The sequence below is a fragment of the Cryptomeria japonica genome, chromosome 3 (assembly GCF_030272615.1).
Source record: "Cryptomeria japonica chromosome 3, Sugi_1.0, whole genome shotgun sequence".
Taxonomy (NCBI): Eukaryota; Viridiplantae; Streptophyta; class Pinopsida; order Cupressales; family Cupressaceae; genus Cryptomeria; species Cryptomeria japonica.
The window spans coordinates 915,043,764-915,062,668 of NC_081407.1; the positions used below are offsets into that span (position 1 = coordinate 915,043,764).

Consider the following 18,905-nt stretch of genomic DNA (forward strand, 5'->3'; position numbering starts at 1 on the left):
ATTTCTAAACCATTCATCTAGAAATTTGCTCACCAAGATTTTATTAATATCCGTGCTCCAACAAGAAATATAGCAATATTTTTCAATCTATTCTTCTCTTGATTTACCACTTCAACCATATCATGGTTGGAGAAAGAGAAAACATTTTGGAGATACTAGGAGGGGGCTTACCTTGTTCTCATCGTGGGTCACCATTATCCTTTGTACAATCGATTCATTAGCCCAAAAGCATGCTGACTTCAGGATAAGCACCAGTTTATCAACAAGGGCCTCTTTGAAGTATTTGGATTAAATGTTACGTGAGTTGATAACATTAATGACAACAAGTACATTTTCCTCCATTGAAGGCAACGTATGTTGCTGAATGCTAAATCATACAAATCAATTGTCGTTCTAGTGAAGGCCACCATAGATTTTATGACGATTGAAAACACAGACAAAGCCAAATATACAAAATGCTATAAACGTGCTACAATGTGAGGAAATGAGGAAATCCAAGGGTTAGAAGGCGCTTACATCAACAAAATACTAAACCTACATGGAGGAGGTCGTACCACAACAAAGCCCTTGTATGCACGCTCACTCAAAACCTTCCTTCTCATCCTCGAGAGCCATTTTTCTCAACTCAATTATTCTTAGTTGTTGCAAACTTGAATGACCTCTTCCATGATAGTAGAACAAAGACCTTGTATGCGTGCTCACTCAAATACTTCCTTCTTGTCCTCCAGAGCCCTTTTTTCTCAACTCCATCATTTTTAGTTACTACAAACTTGGAAAAATTCAAAGGAAATTCACATGTATCTCACAATCAGATTATGCAGTGAAAAGAGTAAAAGATATTGCAATTTAGAACCTTGCGGAAACCCTCGATCAATTGTCATAATTCGAAATCCAGTATGCCTTTTTATATTAACATAGGTCGAAACAAATTAATTTGATTCTGCCAAGATTCGAACTTGAAACCCCATAAATATGATGACCTAGACTATGAAATTAAGACAAAATGGATGATTATTTCAGATTTGTGGACATATGGGGAGAAAATTTGAACACAAATCCTTTGCCAGACCATCCTTTTGTACAACCTTTACATCATTTATTTAAGAATTTAATCATATTTACATTTAACTTTACAACATTTTTTCATTTTTTAATATGGAGTTTATCTTTCATTAATGTTAATATTGCTTATAGAGAGGTAGAGACATAAATAGAGAAAATAAAGGAATAACGAAGGGAGAGGGAGATAGAGATAAGCTATAAAGAGGCAAAATGAGATAAAAGAGAAAGGAATAAGGAGAGAGGGAGGGGAAACAAATGAAACAAAGGAGAGGAAAGAGGATCAAAGAGATGTACAAAGAGAGAGAAACAAAGATAGGGACAAAACAAGAGAAATAGAAGAAAGGGTGACAAAGAGATATATAAAGATATAAAGAGAGATATATATTGAGCTATCTCCCCCCCCTCGAGCTCTTCCTCTTACGTATATATATCTCCACTCCCTCTTCTCTCTCCCTCTACTTATCTCTCTCCAGGCTCCCCCCCTCCCCCCCCCCTCTCTCTCTCTCTATATATATATATATATATACACACACACCTCTCTATCACCATCTTTGCATATTTCCTCTTCCATTTCCCCCTTTATCTCTATTTTGTTACCCCTTCATCTCTCTCTACCCCGTGTCTATCCCTCTCTCTACCTATCTCTATATATCACTTCCTATCTATATATTTATCTTTCTATCTCTCACTCTCTATATATTTATCTCTTCCATCTCTACCCCCCCAATCTCCCTCCCTATTGCAAACATAACATGAGCTCGTCAACAATAGAGCCTAATTATCTTCTCAATTGAAAGGTGTTGTTTCAATTGTGTTTGGAATGAAGATATCACTTCTCTATTGATACCTTTGTTGCAAAAACAACATTATGTCAACCAATTGACATCATATATGCAGAAAAATAGATCAAAATTCTCTCTGATTAACCATCCACACTTATTCGATGTGCCTATTGCACACCAAGGCGCAATTGCTAGTTTAGATAGGTGTATTTTTTTGTGTTGCATACAAATATCTTGCTCAATGAGCATCAACATGAGACCAATACAAACTCTTTATAAGTAAACACACTAGAAATCATCTATGAAAGATCAAGAGTCACTACTTAGAGATCCATTTTTATTTAGAAACCACCTCCATATTAGAAATCAATTATGAAAGACCAAGAGTCACAACTTAAAACTATTTTAACCGTTCCTATAAGAAATTGAACTTGGGTCTCCATAATAGAAACCTAATATTTTAATCAATTAATTTCAACCCTTCTAATAAATAGATGTATTTAAGATATGTATATTAATTATTCATTTAATTAATTTAGATATTTTATAAAAAAAGAGTAAAATTTATATTCAAAATTTCCACGCCAAATGGTAAATATGAAGAATAATAAGAAGCAAATTTGTTTTTTCTCCTTTCTTTAAAAAAATATAAAGATGTGTCAAATGTATCTTTGTTGACCATAAATTTCTGAAGTTTCAAACGCCAATGCTTTCATGCCATAAAAATCCTTTATATATATCTTCTAGTATGAGGGCAATATACTTCCACTCAAAAAAACGAGATTGTATTTTATACAGATATTAAATAATTAAAACAAAATAGTTGCTCTCATTTATAAAAACACATAGAAAAGAGAGAAAAATCGAAGATCGCAATATAAACACACACCTCCCCACACGAAATATATCTAGAGTATTGACGTCACAATAGTCGCAATATTTTATGTAATTAATCTCTATTTATGGATAGAGTTTCGATTTTGTTAACAATTTCTTTTCAAATAAATCATCAAAACACATTTTATTGCTGCGGGCCTTGGGGGAAGATTCGTCCGGAGGAATTTTTTTTTCATGTCCATACTCCTGCCGACGGATTAAAATTTGTCAATCTTCCTTCCATTTCCCGGACCGAAATTATCAAATTGCCGCCATATTTACGAGGCTCTTCAGGTCGCAGGGTCGAATCTCGCTCTTCAGAGTACAAAAGTTATAAGAAACTACAATGGGGCGATGGAAACGCCTGGGAGAATTAGGATTAGCTGGGATTCGAACCGGCTCGCCGAATAGAAGCAGCAGTAGCCGTCATTTGACTGAAATTTACTACCGTCGTCTGTATTCTACAAAGCTTTCTGCATTTAATCCTGTAAATAGTTATTGTTTGCCGTCCAGGTTAAATTGCCTGAATTTGAGAACGCTTGCGCAGTTTGGAGTTTTAGGAGAATGTAAGCGAGATTTCAAGCTCACCGCAGATTTGCATCCTGAAAATGGGCCGAACGGGCCACCGGCTGTGCCGGTTGAAAAGCCACCAAACCCGCCGTTTCTTCCGAATACGAATCTGGTGCGCGCGCGTCCTGCTACCGGCGGGACGGGCGGAGGCGGTGCGGGGAAGGAAAGTTGGGGTGGTTCGACTCTTGGCAAGGCTTTGCCTACACCAAGAGAAATTTGCGAGGCCCTTGACAAGTTTGTGATTGGCCAGGAGCGTGCAAAAAAGGTTCCAATGATTGTTTTCCCTTCCTTTTGGTGTTAGATTTGTCAAGCCTTACTAATGTTGTACAATTTTGCAAATTTGAAGGTTTCCAGAGTATTTTTCTTTTTTCTAAGCTTTACCAAAACTTTGCAAGTATTTATAGTTTTGTTAACGTCTAATGTGCACATTTTTTTTCTATTTTTATCCCTATAGTAAGAATTAAGGCTTTCAGTGTCTTTTAGAAGGAACCTTTGCCCACTGGGGCACAAACAGCGATCTGCCTGGGCACGGAATACGTGCATACGTTGAAGCTTGCTCCTGCTTGTTGCTTGTCGAGTGGTTCTTGAGGGTTTAAATCCCTGTTGTTATCGTGGGAATTCTCCATCACTCCTGGGTTATCTAGCTGGTTGGACTTAGGTCTTAAGTATTAAATGCAAACATTTTTTCTGTCCTATTGCCTGTCAGGTTAAATAACATTGTCACGGGGTTCGGGTTCGAAAATTTGCTAGGCTCAGGATGCCAAAAGAATACTGAAATGTGGAATTTGTATATAAAAATGGGTGTAATTTCTATAGGGAAAGGAAAATTTGGTTCAAATCACAAAAGTCTGGCTGGTCAAAAAAATTCGTATCCGGCTGGATCTGGACCAGATCCAACTGAATCCATTAATGACTTGCAATTTTCTTTCATTTATTCTAAAAGCATTCTGATTTTTCTCTTTAGGTTGATAACGACTTGAAATTTATTCTAAAAGCTTTCCCATATTTTTCTAAGGTCAATAATTACCTGCAATATTTTTTACAGTTTACTTATTTTTATAAAAGCTTTTGGAATGGTTAATTGTAATATTCAGTGCTTTACGGTGGAACATGCTTAGCTTGAACTCTGGACATTTATTCTCTACTTTTTGTTTTCTTTAGCCTCCTTGAAATTTAACGTGAATTTGTAAGTTTTCTAAAGAGCAGGTCTTTAGTGTAAGATATCAACACTTTGTGTGTACCTTTGTTAAGAAAATCTAAGTTTGAATAATAATAGCGTGCAATTTTGTTAAGTTGAATGTCTCTAGTGTAGAATACTAGGTTATGAAGTCTTTCCCTACTTTTTCTGTAGCTTTCTTAAATTTTAATTACAATTTAAGGTCTCCATTTGAAAATATGAACAGTTCTCTACCCTATTTTTACTTTAGCCTTCACCGTGTTCTATAATCTTTTCTTCAGTTTTGTTTAATTGGAGGTTGCCAGTGTAATTATGAAGTTTTTTTTTTCTTCTGATTTTTTCCTTTTACTTTACTACTAAAATTTAACAGTATTCTGCAACTTTATGAAATTTACCTTTTTCTTCTTTATTTTTCCTTATCTTACTGTGAATTTGGAATTTTATGAGATTGAAGTAAAGAGTGAAAATATTTTTACCATTTTAACTTTAGCTTATTGGTGAATTAATGATGATTTTGCAAAGTTGTAAGACTGAAGGTTTCAGTTTCAGAATTTGAATATTTTATTGTAGCTTCTCATTAGTTGTGAAAGTGGATGTAATATTTCATTGAATATTAGTTTTATAACACGAGGAGAAGTGTTATAAACTGCATTTTAGGAACTATGTAATGTGGAGGGAAGCAAGATGTCTTCTGCTAAAATGATCCAATATCATAGCAAGAGTTAATTTCACAACTATAAAAGAATGACATTCTCGCTATAAAAAATTAAACGTCTTCACATCCATGTATGTTAATTGGTGTGCTAGTTAGAAAATCTGATGAGAGAAAGCAAATGCAACTTCCATGAATTTGTAAGCAGTGGGAGGAAACTAGATGAAAATAGAGGAAACTTATTTTGCAAGGGAAAGGTCCATGCTACATGGCATATTGTCTATAAATGTACATCATGATAGCTCCATTGATGACATCCTTCTTGGGAAGAAAGTGAGGAAGGGCATCCATGGAGCATGTGATTTTGGAGCGAGATGGTCTATGGAGATGTGGACAAACTGAAGAAGGAAAATGGACCCAGTATAAATAATGTTGTTGCCTGTGGAGAATCTTGTTCTTGTCAAGGACAAAGAACCAGGACATAAGCTCTCAGGAGGATAAAATATGGAGGAAAGAGATTTTGACTTAGAAGAGGCTCAACTTTGTGCATTTGAATCTCCAGAAGCAATGATTGAAGGAGGTAAGAATTAAGAGTCAATTTGCTTCCAGTAGAGAAACATGTGCAAGATGATGAGGCAGTTCATGCTGGATTGGAACATGGAGAGAATTGAGGAGAAAGAGGACAAAAAATATTTTAACTTCTATGAACGACAAAAGTAGGTCAATAGGACTTGAAAGTACAAGTAGGAATGTTTATAAAAACTTCAAGAATTAAAAAAAGTGACTAAAACTATGTAATGAAAACATAAGTGGTGAACCCAAATTGTATTAAGCTTACACACGTCAGAAATTAAACATGTGAAAAGTTACCTCACTAAACATGAGAAGCAAGCCAAGGCAGGGCAGAGCCAGAGATCAAAATTGGTACAAGTCAGAAAATAACTATGTGAAAAGGTTGCTCAGTGAACATGAGATGGGAGCAGATGGAGACTGAAGCTAAAGACTAAGGCTGGAGATAAAAGCTGGCTCTGTTGAGTTTTGGAGCAGAAGAACCAACAAATTCATTATTTATTGTGAAGTGATTTCTTCTGATGGCTATAAGAAAATTACCTGGCTTAGCTTAAGAATAACTGGCTGGATGGACTTAGCCAAAACCTAGCCAAAAAGTAGGTACTTACCCTAGAGCTCCCCTTACTTCCATGACTGATGATCCTCCAAAGCTACATGAAAATTGTATGAGGTGTGCATGTCCCTGGAGCATGGACTGTGAATGAAGGGAATTAAAGGGCTCTTGACATGCCTGATGTGAGAAAAAAAAACTGCTACCTGGTATGGTGAAAAGTTGAATCTGAAGCACACCCCACATCTGCGTCCATACAAATTGTCTTGGCTGGAAAAGAATCATTACATTACTTTCAATGAATAGTGTAAGGTGAATGTCCACATTAGAGAAAGACCATGATGAGGTGGTGTGCAATGCTATGGAAATGGGTGCCTACTATGCACTATTAGGAAAAGTGGGTTAGTATGACATTGGAGCAATAAATTTTATATTTTCTGCAGATGCAGAGAAACTGGAGTTGTTGCTAATGAAGGAAGAGGATGGAGTATAATAAAACGTTGCTGATTTCAGTAAAAGAAAATTTGATAGATAAGAGGTATTTAAGGCATATCTTGCTGTGATCCACAGAATAGAGAAGCCTGGTACAAAATAAATATTGAGAGAAGTGAAAACATTGCAGGATGGTATTGATAAATTATCTTTTATGGAATGCCACCTTCAAGGAAGACAACTACTCAGATGAATCTGCTTCCAGGAGCAAGTTCTCTGAATAAAGCTTTGCATAGGATGAGTTCATTGAGAAGGAAGAGTTGAATTTGCATGTACAAGACTTCTTGTCAAGAGGATTACTAAAAGAAAATTCATAGAATTATTTATCTATATTTTTTATTCATTTTATGTGAGGGCTGCTTATTGAGATTCTGTTGTAAAACACACAACTTACTTTATTAGATTTATAACTATACGTTTGACATCTATAAGCTATTGCCATAAAACTTAGCCATTGTAAAAATAATCACAATCGAAAGTTTTAATGCAGTAGTAACAGAAGTAATGGCTAGGATAATATCATGGTTTGAGCCTTTATTCCTCCTTATTGTTGCACCATGTAATTTGCTAAGCTGGATTGCGACAAGTTGTTACCTCTCAAGTTGAGTCTATGGGATTCCTCGTATACTGTTACCAATTGTTCCTGTTTAATGTTCTGCCTTAGTTCTTCTAATGATAAGGATTGAATCTATCAATGAACTCAAGATCTATCTTTTTTATTGTTCTTCTATCTTTCCCACCAGGCGAGGAGGGCTGATCCCTCTTTTCCCTCTCCTTTCCTCTTACTACTTTTATTATCATCATGCATGTTTTGCATATGGCATACCTGTTGGGAGGTCTACATTGCTGATTAATATATTATCTACGTCAGAGTTGCTACTAGATGCTCTAAATGTTGGACAATGTTATGATGTTAAAGTTATAAATAAATGTCAGATACACAACTTAGATACTTTTATAAAACTTAGCCTTTAAAAGTGCGATTTTCTTGGTAAACTGCTCAGACATTCCATTACTTATGACAGGTGCTAGCAGTTGCAGTGCATAATCACTACAAACGGATATATTATGAGTCAATAAAGAGAGAGAATTTTGTGGATATATTAACTGAAGGGTGAGCAAACATTACATGTTATCAAGCAGTGAATTTTCTTTCAGAGTTCTGTCATTATGAAATCAATGTATGCCATTGATGTCTCTAATATAGGTTAGCAGGTTTGACATTTTAGCATCAATGTTCTACTATTACTCACATTATTTAGGTGTGCTGAATGTTATTTTTTACTCTTCCTTTTTGGGTATAATGTCTGGTATATTGGTTAGCTAATCTGAGCATTGGTTATGAGTGGCAGGCCTAGCATGTCCCGTAAACAGGAGGAAACTGATGATGGTGATAACGTGGAGCTGGAGAAAAGCAATGTTCTTATAATGGGTCCTACTGGCTGTGGTATTTACCTCTGCTATTTAAATTTTTTTTCCCATTGTTGATTTGTCTTCCTTTATCACAAATAGAGTATACTAAATATAGGCATTCTTTTGGAAAACTAATTGGATAGGTGGTACCTTCACTATTTTCATTACATGTCAGTTTGACTGCTCATCTGATACAACTGAATTATGTTGGGATAACAGGTAAGACACTGCTTGCAAAAACTTTGGCCAGATTTGTTAATGTGCCCTTTGTGATTGCTGATGCAACAACCTTGACACAGGTATTGGTTATTAGTTTGAACTTCATCCATTCTTTGGATACCCCTCAATGAACAGTTTTTGTATTTTAATATAGCTGGCATTTTTGTCTTGAAGTGTCATAACACATATGCATATCTTGTAATGCCTTAGCATGATGACATTTTTTTGTTCTGTAAAATTATATCTTCCAACCGGCAACCATAAATTATATCTTGTAGTATTGATGTTTTTTGGAACAAATACGGGAAGCAATAGTTTTGTTGGAAACTTCAAGAAACATGGTACTGCAAACATTAGACTTCTTTGTGGCTTGGATGCTAACATTCAGGACTATGTACTCTGTGCTGTGGGACTTGCAACGGCAATAACATTTAAGTGGGGGTGAGAGGGGGAAGTTGGATGGTGGGAGGGGGTGAGGTGTGGTTGAGGAGTGGTGTGTGTACTGCAGCTGGAGTGGAACCCTAACTGATGGTTTGAAACTCTAGACTGAGTTATTGAACCAAGCCCTAAGCTGGCACAGGAGGCAAATTTTTATTTAGTAGCATACATCAATACTAACCAAGTACCGAACGGGGCAGAAATTTTAATTGTTCATGTCAGGGATTGGTTCAGGTTTGTAAAAAAACTGAAGGAATGCCAAAGTAGCTGAATTGAAGCAGTAACATCCCCTTCCAGGTGTCTATTGTGTTCCATCTAATCACAGTAACATCAGAATGCTTATAAGCTTACAAAATTTAAAGCAGATATTATACTTGTTTTAATATCAGTGCAAGCAACACTGGTGCGTAGTGGCATTGCTTTTTAAATCTGTTTGTACTATTCCTTTTAATGAGTTAGTATAACTTTTATGGTAATTTTCTAAGTTGTTTTATTATGTCATATTCATCTGTGTTAGACCAATTTGTCAGTGAATATAATTAAACTCATTGTACTTTTCCTTGTTGATAAGCAAACAGAATTGCATTAGAATTTTGATGTTTCTATAGTCCATAATAGTGAATCTGAGTGCTTCTGGCTTAAACCATGTCTACATTTTTTAAGGTCAGCAACCAGAAGCACTCAGGCTCAAACAGAATTGCAGACAAATGGATACTTAAATAAATTATAAAAGGTGCAAGTAAAGGTAGTTTTCTAGGTTAGCACAAAGAGAGACACCACTTTGGTGTGTGACGCTGGAAGTCCACAAGGGCATTGCTTTCCACAGCTTATATATATTTTGATGAGTTGTGCAACCCTAATACCTGCCGTTTTCAAACACCTCCTTTATGGTAAAAAGGGAGAAATTTGGCATAGCTGAAGTTAAAATCCATGCAATATAGACACAAAGATTGACTTTATCATAATCATAATGTATAGTCTCATGAAGAAGTAAAATAAATGCTTATATAAATTATATTACAAAATATTGGAGCTAAATTCAGTGATTTTATTCTAAGGCAGTGGGTATGCCCACAACCTGCCCCTCACCTGTACTAAGTACGGGTTTGCTGGGTGTACCCACGGTACCCAAAGGCATTGAGCGCCAAAAAGTAACAAAAAAAGCATTTTTAAACTTTTATTTTGCATCCAAAAACCATAAAATGCCCCTAAAAGTATCATTTCACTCAATACAAAGATCAATTTGCTCTCTTCACTTTCTCTTCTCTTTTTGGCATTTTGAAGGGCAGCTGATATATATATTATATGCCATTTTACATAATATTGAAATTCTAAACTATCAATTGTCATTTAATATTTATCTTTATCATTTAATAAGTATAATGCTATCTAATGTATTTAGTTTTACAATTCTGTATATTTCTTTAAATTTTTAATTTTTTTGTATATATATACACACCTTACCCAAACATAATGCACCCAAGGAAAAAATTGCTGTGTCTGCGTACCCATATCCCATGCCCCTACCTGTACCAGTACCGGCAACTTAGATTTTCTTTGTAAAATGATGAAAAAAACCTTTAGAAATTTTAAGGTGAACAGATGTCAGTGCATTTGGTCAAAGAGACCCATTCTTGTCCTGTTAAATCAGGAAAGTTGTTTTCAGTAGGAACTTAATTACCAGGATGGTGCAGAGCTGGTTCTGATGTAAATATTGATCTTCATTTTCGGTTCTTTTCATGGGACCTGTCTAGCATTTTCCTTTCATTCTTCTTCTGGTTGTCTAATTACACTCATATGATTGCAGGCAGGGTATGTAGGAGAAGACGTGGAGTCTATTTTGTATAAGCTTCTCATGGTATGATTCTGTTCCAATAAAATTTCTTTCCCCATGGTGGGATTGCATTCCTTGTTAGTTTCTCTTCTCCACACTTTCATTTGATTTGTAGTTTGGTTACTGAATTAATGGCATTTTTTTTCTTGTTTGGGAATCTTCGACAGGATAACTCTATTCTGGGTTTAAAAAGAGATTAATGCAATCACTTCTCTGCAAAGATGTCGAAAAATTTGTATTCGTACAATGCATGAGGCTTTTTTTCTTCATTTCTTAATGAACAGTCTTTGACAAAGTTATGTGTGAATATAGAGGTCTTTCTTTTTTCCGTTTAAGGGAGAGGTAAATGATAAATAATTTGCGCTCTACATATTTTCCCAAAAACATGCTGCCACTACCGACAGGATTGTCTATCTTGATGCAAGTGGCATCTTTACAGCAGGAGACAGATCAGGATGCACTTTGCAAACTGTCTTTTGGTTCATAGGATCTGGATCAATTTACTTTAAAGAGCTTCGGGGTCACACCCCCACAACCTTGAAAATTCTGTCATGGGCTTACCATATGTAGAAGCAAATATCTTTCTCAGGAATTTCTTAGCATACCAAAAGATAAAGATATCTTGAAATTTCAAGGATATTATTGGAAAAAAATTGGGAAAGTTTTGGGAACCCAAAAAGCTTAGGGAAAAAAAGAGCAATAACTGATGTGTTTAACATCTAAAGCCATTCCAATTGCATAGAGAGAGTGTGAAAGTAAATGAGATTGTACTCCATGAACATTGAAATATAAATTTTTCTCATTATTTTTAAGACTGCTGATTACAGATAATTGTAAGATAAAGTCCTTTACAATATTGATAAATAACTCTTCTAGATTTATAATGAATCCTTCATGCAATAAATACAACTAAGGTAAATTAGATCTTTAAGTCTTAACCCTACCATTTGCCTTAAATATCAAGTCCAAGAGACTACTATACACAAAATGGTCCTAACCTCTTCAGATACCTCTTTAAGTTTACAGTAGTGGCAAGAATCATGCTTGGCAGTTAAGTACAAGTAGTCCCCGCCTTAACAACAATGTTTCATATTAATAATTTGATCAGCAATATTTCCTATAATGTTTGTTTTTTGAAAATAAAAGGGTAGACTTTAATTAGAGAAACTGAATTGTACAGCAGAGCAGTAAACAATCAAGATTGCAAGGTCTTGATAGTTACAATTGAGTAAGTGATTATGATTTTATTGTTGGGGGTGTTAATATCCGTTTTAGCCTTTTTGCCAGCATAGTCATTTTCCTTTCTGAGAACATGTTTATAAACAATATTTAAAATTGTGTGACAAAGTGTAAACTCCAGATTTGATGATTTGAAGTTGTATAGAGTGAACACTTTGAAGGTTCTTCAAGGTTTGAATGGTGAATTTCAAGTCACCATAAACAAAAATAATTTTTAGCTGAGTCTTGAGGGTCAATTTGAGGCTGATTTTGTAGGCTATGAGTTCAGCCAGGTTGTTGGTAGTCTTGCTAATGTTAGCACAAACATCTAGAAACTTGGTCTTGGAATCCATCATGATGACCCCACAAGCAATAACAGCCCCAAGGTTAGACCTAGAGGCACCATCGAAATAGAGCCGAAAAGGAGATTTGATTGTTGTCAACAGGCTGCTTGGAAGGGACCTTGTTCTGGATAAGGTCAATCAGGTGCCAACTGCTGAGAAGATTAATTTCAGAGGAAGAAAGATTGCTGGAGTGCTGATTGTGCTTGAAGTGGACTTTACTGTTGAGTGAGATTTCAATTTTGATTTTAAACAAGAGAGAACAATTGCTAGAAGCTTCATCTTTGAAGTATTTTTGATTTCTACCCAGCCAGATAAACTGGACACAAAAGAAAGGAATGACATTTTAGAAATATTGAATGATGCTTGTTCCATTTGATCAGACAGTTTTGTTTGTAGAGACCAGTGCGGATAGAGATTCCCATTTCCTGAGCAGGAGAGGTCCAAAGCTAGGCGGATTGCAAGGGTTTAAAAAGTAGGTGATCTAAGGTTTCTTTATTTTTAAAACATCTGTTGCATATGTGTGGTCCGACAATACCTCTCTTAAGCAAGTCGCTGCCGGTGAGAATTCTGTGTTGATGAAAAAGCCACTGAAAGAAAAGGACTTTAGGGGTGAGATGCCAATTCCAAATGGATTGCAGAGATTTGTTTCTAGGGTGGCTGGAGACCTGAAGAGCAGAGTCCTCAAGAACAGAGTAGAGCCTGGTTGAAGTGATGCTGCCTTGAACAAGTTTATCTTTTCGATTGGGGTCTAAAGGCCAAGGCTAGTGGAGTCTTTGTGATTTGCTGCCAAGAGTCGTGATCACACTGACTGAGACCCTCTATATCAACCTAGGAGGCCTGATAATTGCCTCATTTGACAAGTTGATGCAGTTTTTTAAATTTGAAGCGAGGGCAAAGACTGAAGAAGGCAGTTGGGCAAGAAGTGGTTGATAGGAGCATTACCAAGAACGGAGTCCTCCCAACAGTTAATTTGCTGGCCATTACCCAGGAGCTAGGAGATCCTGTCCTATGATATTAGTGGACCTGCAAATCAAATTTCATATGCAAGAGGCACCTTTGATTGGAGTGATATTATTAATAAGCTCCATCCATTGAAGGCTGTTACCATATTTATGAACAAGGATGTGCTTCTAAAATGAAGAGGGGGAGTTATGAGGGTCCAAACCAGTTTGGCTCCAATGGCTATATTTGTGTGAAGAGCAGGTGTAATGCCAGGCCACCTTGACTTTTAGTGTTGGTAATATTCTTCTAGCTCACTAGATGAAATTTCTTTTTTGGTATATAGAAGTCACATGCATTTTTGTCAATTTCTTATTTGATGAGAGTAACATGCCTAGTCAAAGAGAGCCATCCATTGATGAAGCTGTGAATTCTCTTATCAACTTTTTTAGACTATTCCAGTAGTTCACATGCTTCATTTTAAAAGTGAGAGCAGAAGGGTCCATCTCTGCCATGAGGGAATTGATGATTTTTGAACCTTTGAATCTCAGCTGGAGAGGAGCTGCAAGTGTAGAATCTACTTTTATTTTTGTTGAGCTCAGCACCAGAAGCTTTCAAGAAAATGTCCAAGATTGCTTTGTGTCTAACATTGGATTTACTGGCTTCACCTAGAAGAATTGTACATTAGCAAACTGCGCATGGGTAGTTTCCTCGACTCCTTCAGCAACCTTTGTCCCAATTAAGTGGTGGCTGCATTTATTCATTGAGAGAGCTTTTCCAAGAGGGTCAGCAAATATAAGGTAAAGATAAGTAAAAAGGTGGAATCCCCGTTGAAGGCCTCTAGTAGCCTGGAAGAAATTGGAAGGGGATGTGTTACCATGGGTGCATTCTAAGGATCCTTGATATAGCTGTGGGCCCATATGCAAAATTCAATGGGGAACACCATTTTGCTCATGATGCATGGGAGAACGTTGTGGTTGAATCTGTTGAACATGTTGGACTTATCCAATTAATAGCCATGTTCTTGTTCTGATTGCCACAAGAGTGTAATGATTTGTGGACGGCCACAATCTTGTTGATTTGCTTGCTTGGGATGAAGCCACCTTGCTCTTTGCCAATAATTTTGTTAAGGACTTTATTGATTCTATTGGCAGTGATCTTTTAGGAAGAATTGCATGAAGAGATAAATCTAAATCTACCAAAACTTACGTCATTTTTGTCTTAGGAAATTGAGACAAGAAAATTTGAGCTAATAGAACCCAAAATTTTACTTCTTATGGATGTATTTAACCATGAGAAGCAGGTCCTGGCTGATGAGATCAAATAACTGCTAGAAGAAGTTATTGGTGAAGTTGTCAGGTCCTGGAGTCTTATCCTTGGGAAGTTTAGTCACCACATCTTGAAGCTCAACCATGGAAATAGCTTGGCAAAGAATACCTTTGGAGCCCTTTGGAAGTGTGTAGGGGATAAAATTCAGGAAAGTCTTGAACCATAATATTATCATCTTTGGAAGTGTGTAGGGGATGAAATTCAGGAAAGTCTTGAACCGTAATATTATCATCTTCAGTATGATAGAGGTCTTCAAAGTTTTGGGCAGCAAGATTCTTGATTTCCTTAATTAAGTTTCTGTTGTATCTTTGGTAGGATTTCAAGTGAAAATATTTGGTGTTGGAGTTTCCTTTCTTGAGCCATAACACTCTGGATTTGAGTCTCCACTTTTGTTTATCCAGGGAAGAAAGATCAAATAGTTTGTGGAGGATGATTTCCTTTCTGTTGAGCAACTCAATGGAAGGAGCAGATTATCGACAGTAGTTTCAATTCGCTCCAGACTGTAGGGAAAGTTGCTTGAAATCATCTTGAATTGGGAGCTGCTGAGTTCAAGCCTTGATAGCTTGCTTGAAGTGGTGAATTTTGAGCTTCCAAGTTGCTGGGAATTTGAGGAAGGGCACCAATTATTGTACCTATCATCTCTAAGCTGAAGACTGCCAGCGAAATGTTCAAGACATTGGAAGAGATGTACGAAATCAACAACACCAGCCATGCCCTAGCCTTGAAGCAGCAGCTTCATCACATCAAGATGATGAAAGGTGAATCCGTCATGGCATACTTCATGAGAATTTCTGATTTGAGAGATCAACTCTCATCCATTGGGAAGGTTGTTGATGACAGTGACTTGACCATGCTTGCTCTCAATGGTCTTATGGCATCTTGGGAGTCTTACATTCAAGGAATTAGTGCAAGATCAGAACTTCCCAAGTTCGATCGTTTAAGAGCAGACTGCATACAAGAAGAGTCATGGTTGATAGCAAGAGGAATTGGGTGTGATCATTATGATGTAGAAAATCAAGTCCTTGCTTCGCATATGGTTAAAGGCAAAGGAAGGAAGTGGGATAGAGACAAAGACTTAGATATTGCCCCTAAATCAAAAAGGAAGAAGGACTTATCTCACATCCAGTGCTTTAAGTGTGACAAGTATGGTCATTTTGCTTGGGATTGCAAATTCAGGTCTACTCCTCTTGCTTCTTTTGCAGAAGTTGGCATAGGGAGATCTTAGGAAGAGCAAAGGTCAAATGAAGACTTCCTTTTCTAAAAGGAGGAAATGTTAGAGGGAGCTTGACATCTTTAGCTTCAGAGGGAGCTTGTCAAGCTTAGAGGGAGCCAGTTTCTTTCAGCTTCAGAGGAAGCCACATCTTTTGGGTAATGCATTCTTCTCTGGGAGAAGTTTGAGGTGAAAGCCCTTGTTCCACCCTCTGCGAGTAGGCATGGTGCATCCACCCTTTGTGAGTAGGCATGGTGGTGATGCATTCTTCTCTGGGCAAAGTCTGAGGTTAGAGCCCTCGATCCACCCTATGCGAGTAGGCATGGTGGTAATGCACTCTTCTCTGGGAGAAGTTTGAGGTGAAAGCCCTCCTCCATCCTCTGCGAGTAGGCATGATGGATTTCATGGAAGAAATTCCATGATGTACCTGTGTTTTTCCACCCTCTGCGAGTAGGTATGGTGGACCCACCCTCTACGAGTAGGCATGGTGGATATGATTCAGCACTTGTGCTTGTTCACCCTTTGGTAGTAGCTATGGTGAACGTCATCCATGGGAGTAGTCATGGTGGTTGTATTCATTTGCATTGTTCATGGAGCAGCCATGAATCTCAGATCTTTTGAAGGTCTCCTCCCTAGCTAAGAGGGAGTGTTGTTGTAAGTAGCTAGGTCGGAGCCCTTTCTAGGGCCGAACTAGCATATCTGGCGTGTGTATGGCCCTGTCGACCTTTAGAAGGCTTAAACATCTTGTGTTTGCCGTGCCCTAAGTGAGGCGGTATATGTAACTTGTGGAGTAACCCTGCCCTATCTTAACGTGTGGGGTTATTTGGTTTTGGCGCCACTTTATGTTTTGCATTGTAATTAGACCCCTAGCCAACCTAAGGCAAATTGATGGCTAGAGTCTCATATATATATGTAATGCTAATGTCATTGTTAAGATGTACATTCAGAAAATACATTCTTAACTGCTATAAGCGAAGTACTTCAGAAGCAGCGAATTATCTCTATATGACAGCAATCATCATTGAGTGCACAACAAACACCAATTGGAAGACAGCGAACATTATTAGAAGACAGCGAACCTTATATAGCAGTCAGCAAACATCACTGTGTGACAGCGAACTGGTTTCAGGTGGCAGCAGTCATCATTTGAAGATCAGAGAACTGTTCTTGAAGGCTGTAATCACCATCCTAGGACTAGCATACCTCATCCTTGTGACAGCAACATTGTATTGCAGATAAGTTCATCATCTCTGTGTGCCCTAGGTTGTAGATGTTACTGTGCATAGTTGCTGATAGCTTCAAGTGTTGACGCTCATTGTAAAGATTCGATTGGTTATTGTCTAATCAAAATCTTTGGTTGCTGGGTTTTTCCTCCAAGAGGGAGGTTTTCCCAGGGTACATGTGTGTTATGTGTATGATTTACTTTGCATTCTGATTTTCTATTCTATACTGCTAATCTGATCACTAAAAATCAACACTGCCCACCTTAGCAGCAGATCTAGTTTGGGGTTTGATCAACAAATTGTCCTGGAATAAGGCCTTCTTCAATCTGCTTGATAAGACTCTCTTGGTGAATTTCCTTCAAGCGGGAAGAGTGAACCGTCACCACTATGCCCTCAAGAGCGTCACTTGGGGGAATTTCAGCCAGAGAATTCTCAGGGTCCTTAGTAGCCTGAGCAGTCTCCAACAAGGGCAGTATTAGGATCTGATTCATGATTCAAGGAGTTGAAAACATTGGTGACAGCAGGGTGAGAGGGAGTGAAATATTTGGAGGTTCTTGGGCACTTTGACATCGAGGGATCTTCGCCCTTCAACAAATCTGATTTACAATAGAAAACTCAAAGCAAAAAGCTCATGAAAAGATGCAAGAAATTTTGAGGAATTTCTATTCAAATATTGAAATAAAACTGAAATACATTCAGGCAAGTCTGTTGGCTTCAATTCAAACATGCAAATCTGATTACAAACTGATATAAACCTGCAGCAAAATGATGCTACAGCAATATGCCATCCAAAACCTTCTCCTAAGCTCTCTCGCATTTCCACCTTCAAACTGTAACCATCAACTAGGCCTTCTGCCTTCAACTACCTACTCATTCTTCAACCCGCAGCTGTAAAACTGAATCCTCCCACTCCCGTCTTCAATTTTATGAAATGTGATGACCCCTCTATGGTTACTAAATCCCATTATCGGGTAACTCATCTAAATCCCATGTTGAGATTGAAAATCCTTCCAAAATTTCATTCAAATTTTGCATTAAATGCTGCAAAAGTCCACCTCAACTTCCACTAATGAAAAATAATATATTTATAAATTATCAATGTAAAATCATATTATACCCAAATACCATGTCCAAATAAGGAGACCACCATAAAATACTAAATAAAATACAAGACGCTTCATAAGTGTTGTCATAAGCCACCTCCTCAAACAGCCTATCAAACTGGTCAACTATGACATCTCCATAATTCCACCAGATTCTGAATCTTTTTTAATTAAATCTGATTTAAATGCATAGTGATATATGTTAATCATTGGGAATTGGCAGCCTCCTAGTTGGGGACATTACAATTGGTATTAAATCTTTGATGCTGCCATCCTGCAGGGTAAACATGAATCAATGAATCATTCTAGTCAATAGGAAGGAATCTAACAATACATGTATTTGCATATATCCATGTGTATGCTCTGTGTTTTTATATGTATGCTCTGTGTTTGGTTCATGCCTGATATGTTTCTGGCATGTTTATTCCATGTGTGTTTCCAAAGCTATTTCATATTGGAGACTCCATTTTGAACACAACATTATCTTTTCTTGAGGACAAGCAATCTTGGGTAGGGCGGACTGTAATGTCCCCACTTTGAAATATAATATTAATAAAATTAAAATATAAAAGAATAAAAATAAAATTAAACTAAAAAATAATTAAATATAAGTAAATTTGATTAAAGTTAATGAATGGTCAAAAGGCATGAAATGTTAAGTTGCGACTCCCCCAAATTTGAGGTATAAAAATGAATGGTCAAAAGGCATGAAACGTTAAGTTGTGACTCCCCCAAATTTGAGGTATAAAAGGGAGAGAACTCATTTGAAGGGGCGATAAATTGGGAATTAGAAGTGCAGATCTGATTTAAATAAAAAGTGCAGATCTGATTGTGAAAGGTTGTGTCCCTTTGAAAGGGCAGAAATAATGACTGATTATCTTCCAATGAATGTCTTGCTTATTAA

At 37.0% G+C, this 18,905-nt stretch overlaps 1 protein-coding gene across 2 annotated transcripts in view; it reads left to right on the forward strand.

Moving 5' to 3' along the window:
* The first annotated feature begins 2,832 nt into the window (after positions 1-2,832).
* Positions 2,833-18,905, forward strand: part of LOC131073843 (CLP protease regulatory subunit CLPX1, mitochondrial) — a 44,097-nt gene continuing 28,024 nt past the window's right edge. The window contains exons 1-5 of one of the 2 annotated variants that reach the window (XM_058010442.2): positions 2,833-3,555; positions 7,757-7,845; positions 8,084-8,178; positions 8,364-8,443; positions 10,609-10,659. In XM_058010442.2, coding sequence (XP_057866425.1) covers positions 3,067-3,555; positions 7,757-7,845; positions 8,084-8,178; positions 8,364-8,443; positions 10,609-10,659 — 804 coding nt within the window. In that variant the 5' untranslated portion in view covers positions 2,833-3,066. The remainder of the gene's footprint in view (positions 3,556-7,756; positions 7,846-8,083; positions 8,179-8,363; positions 8,444-10,608; positions 10,660-18,905) is intronic. The other variant, XM_058010380.2, reaches the window with a different exon arrangement.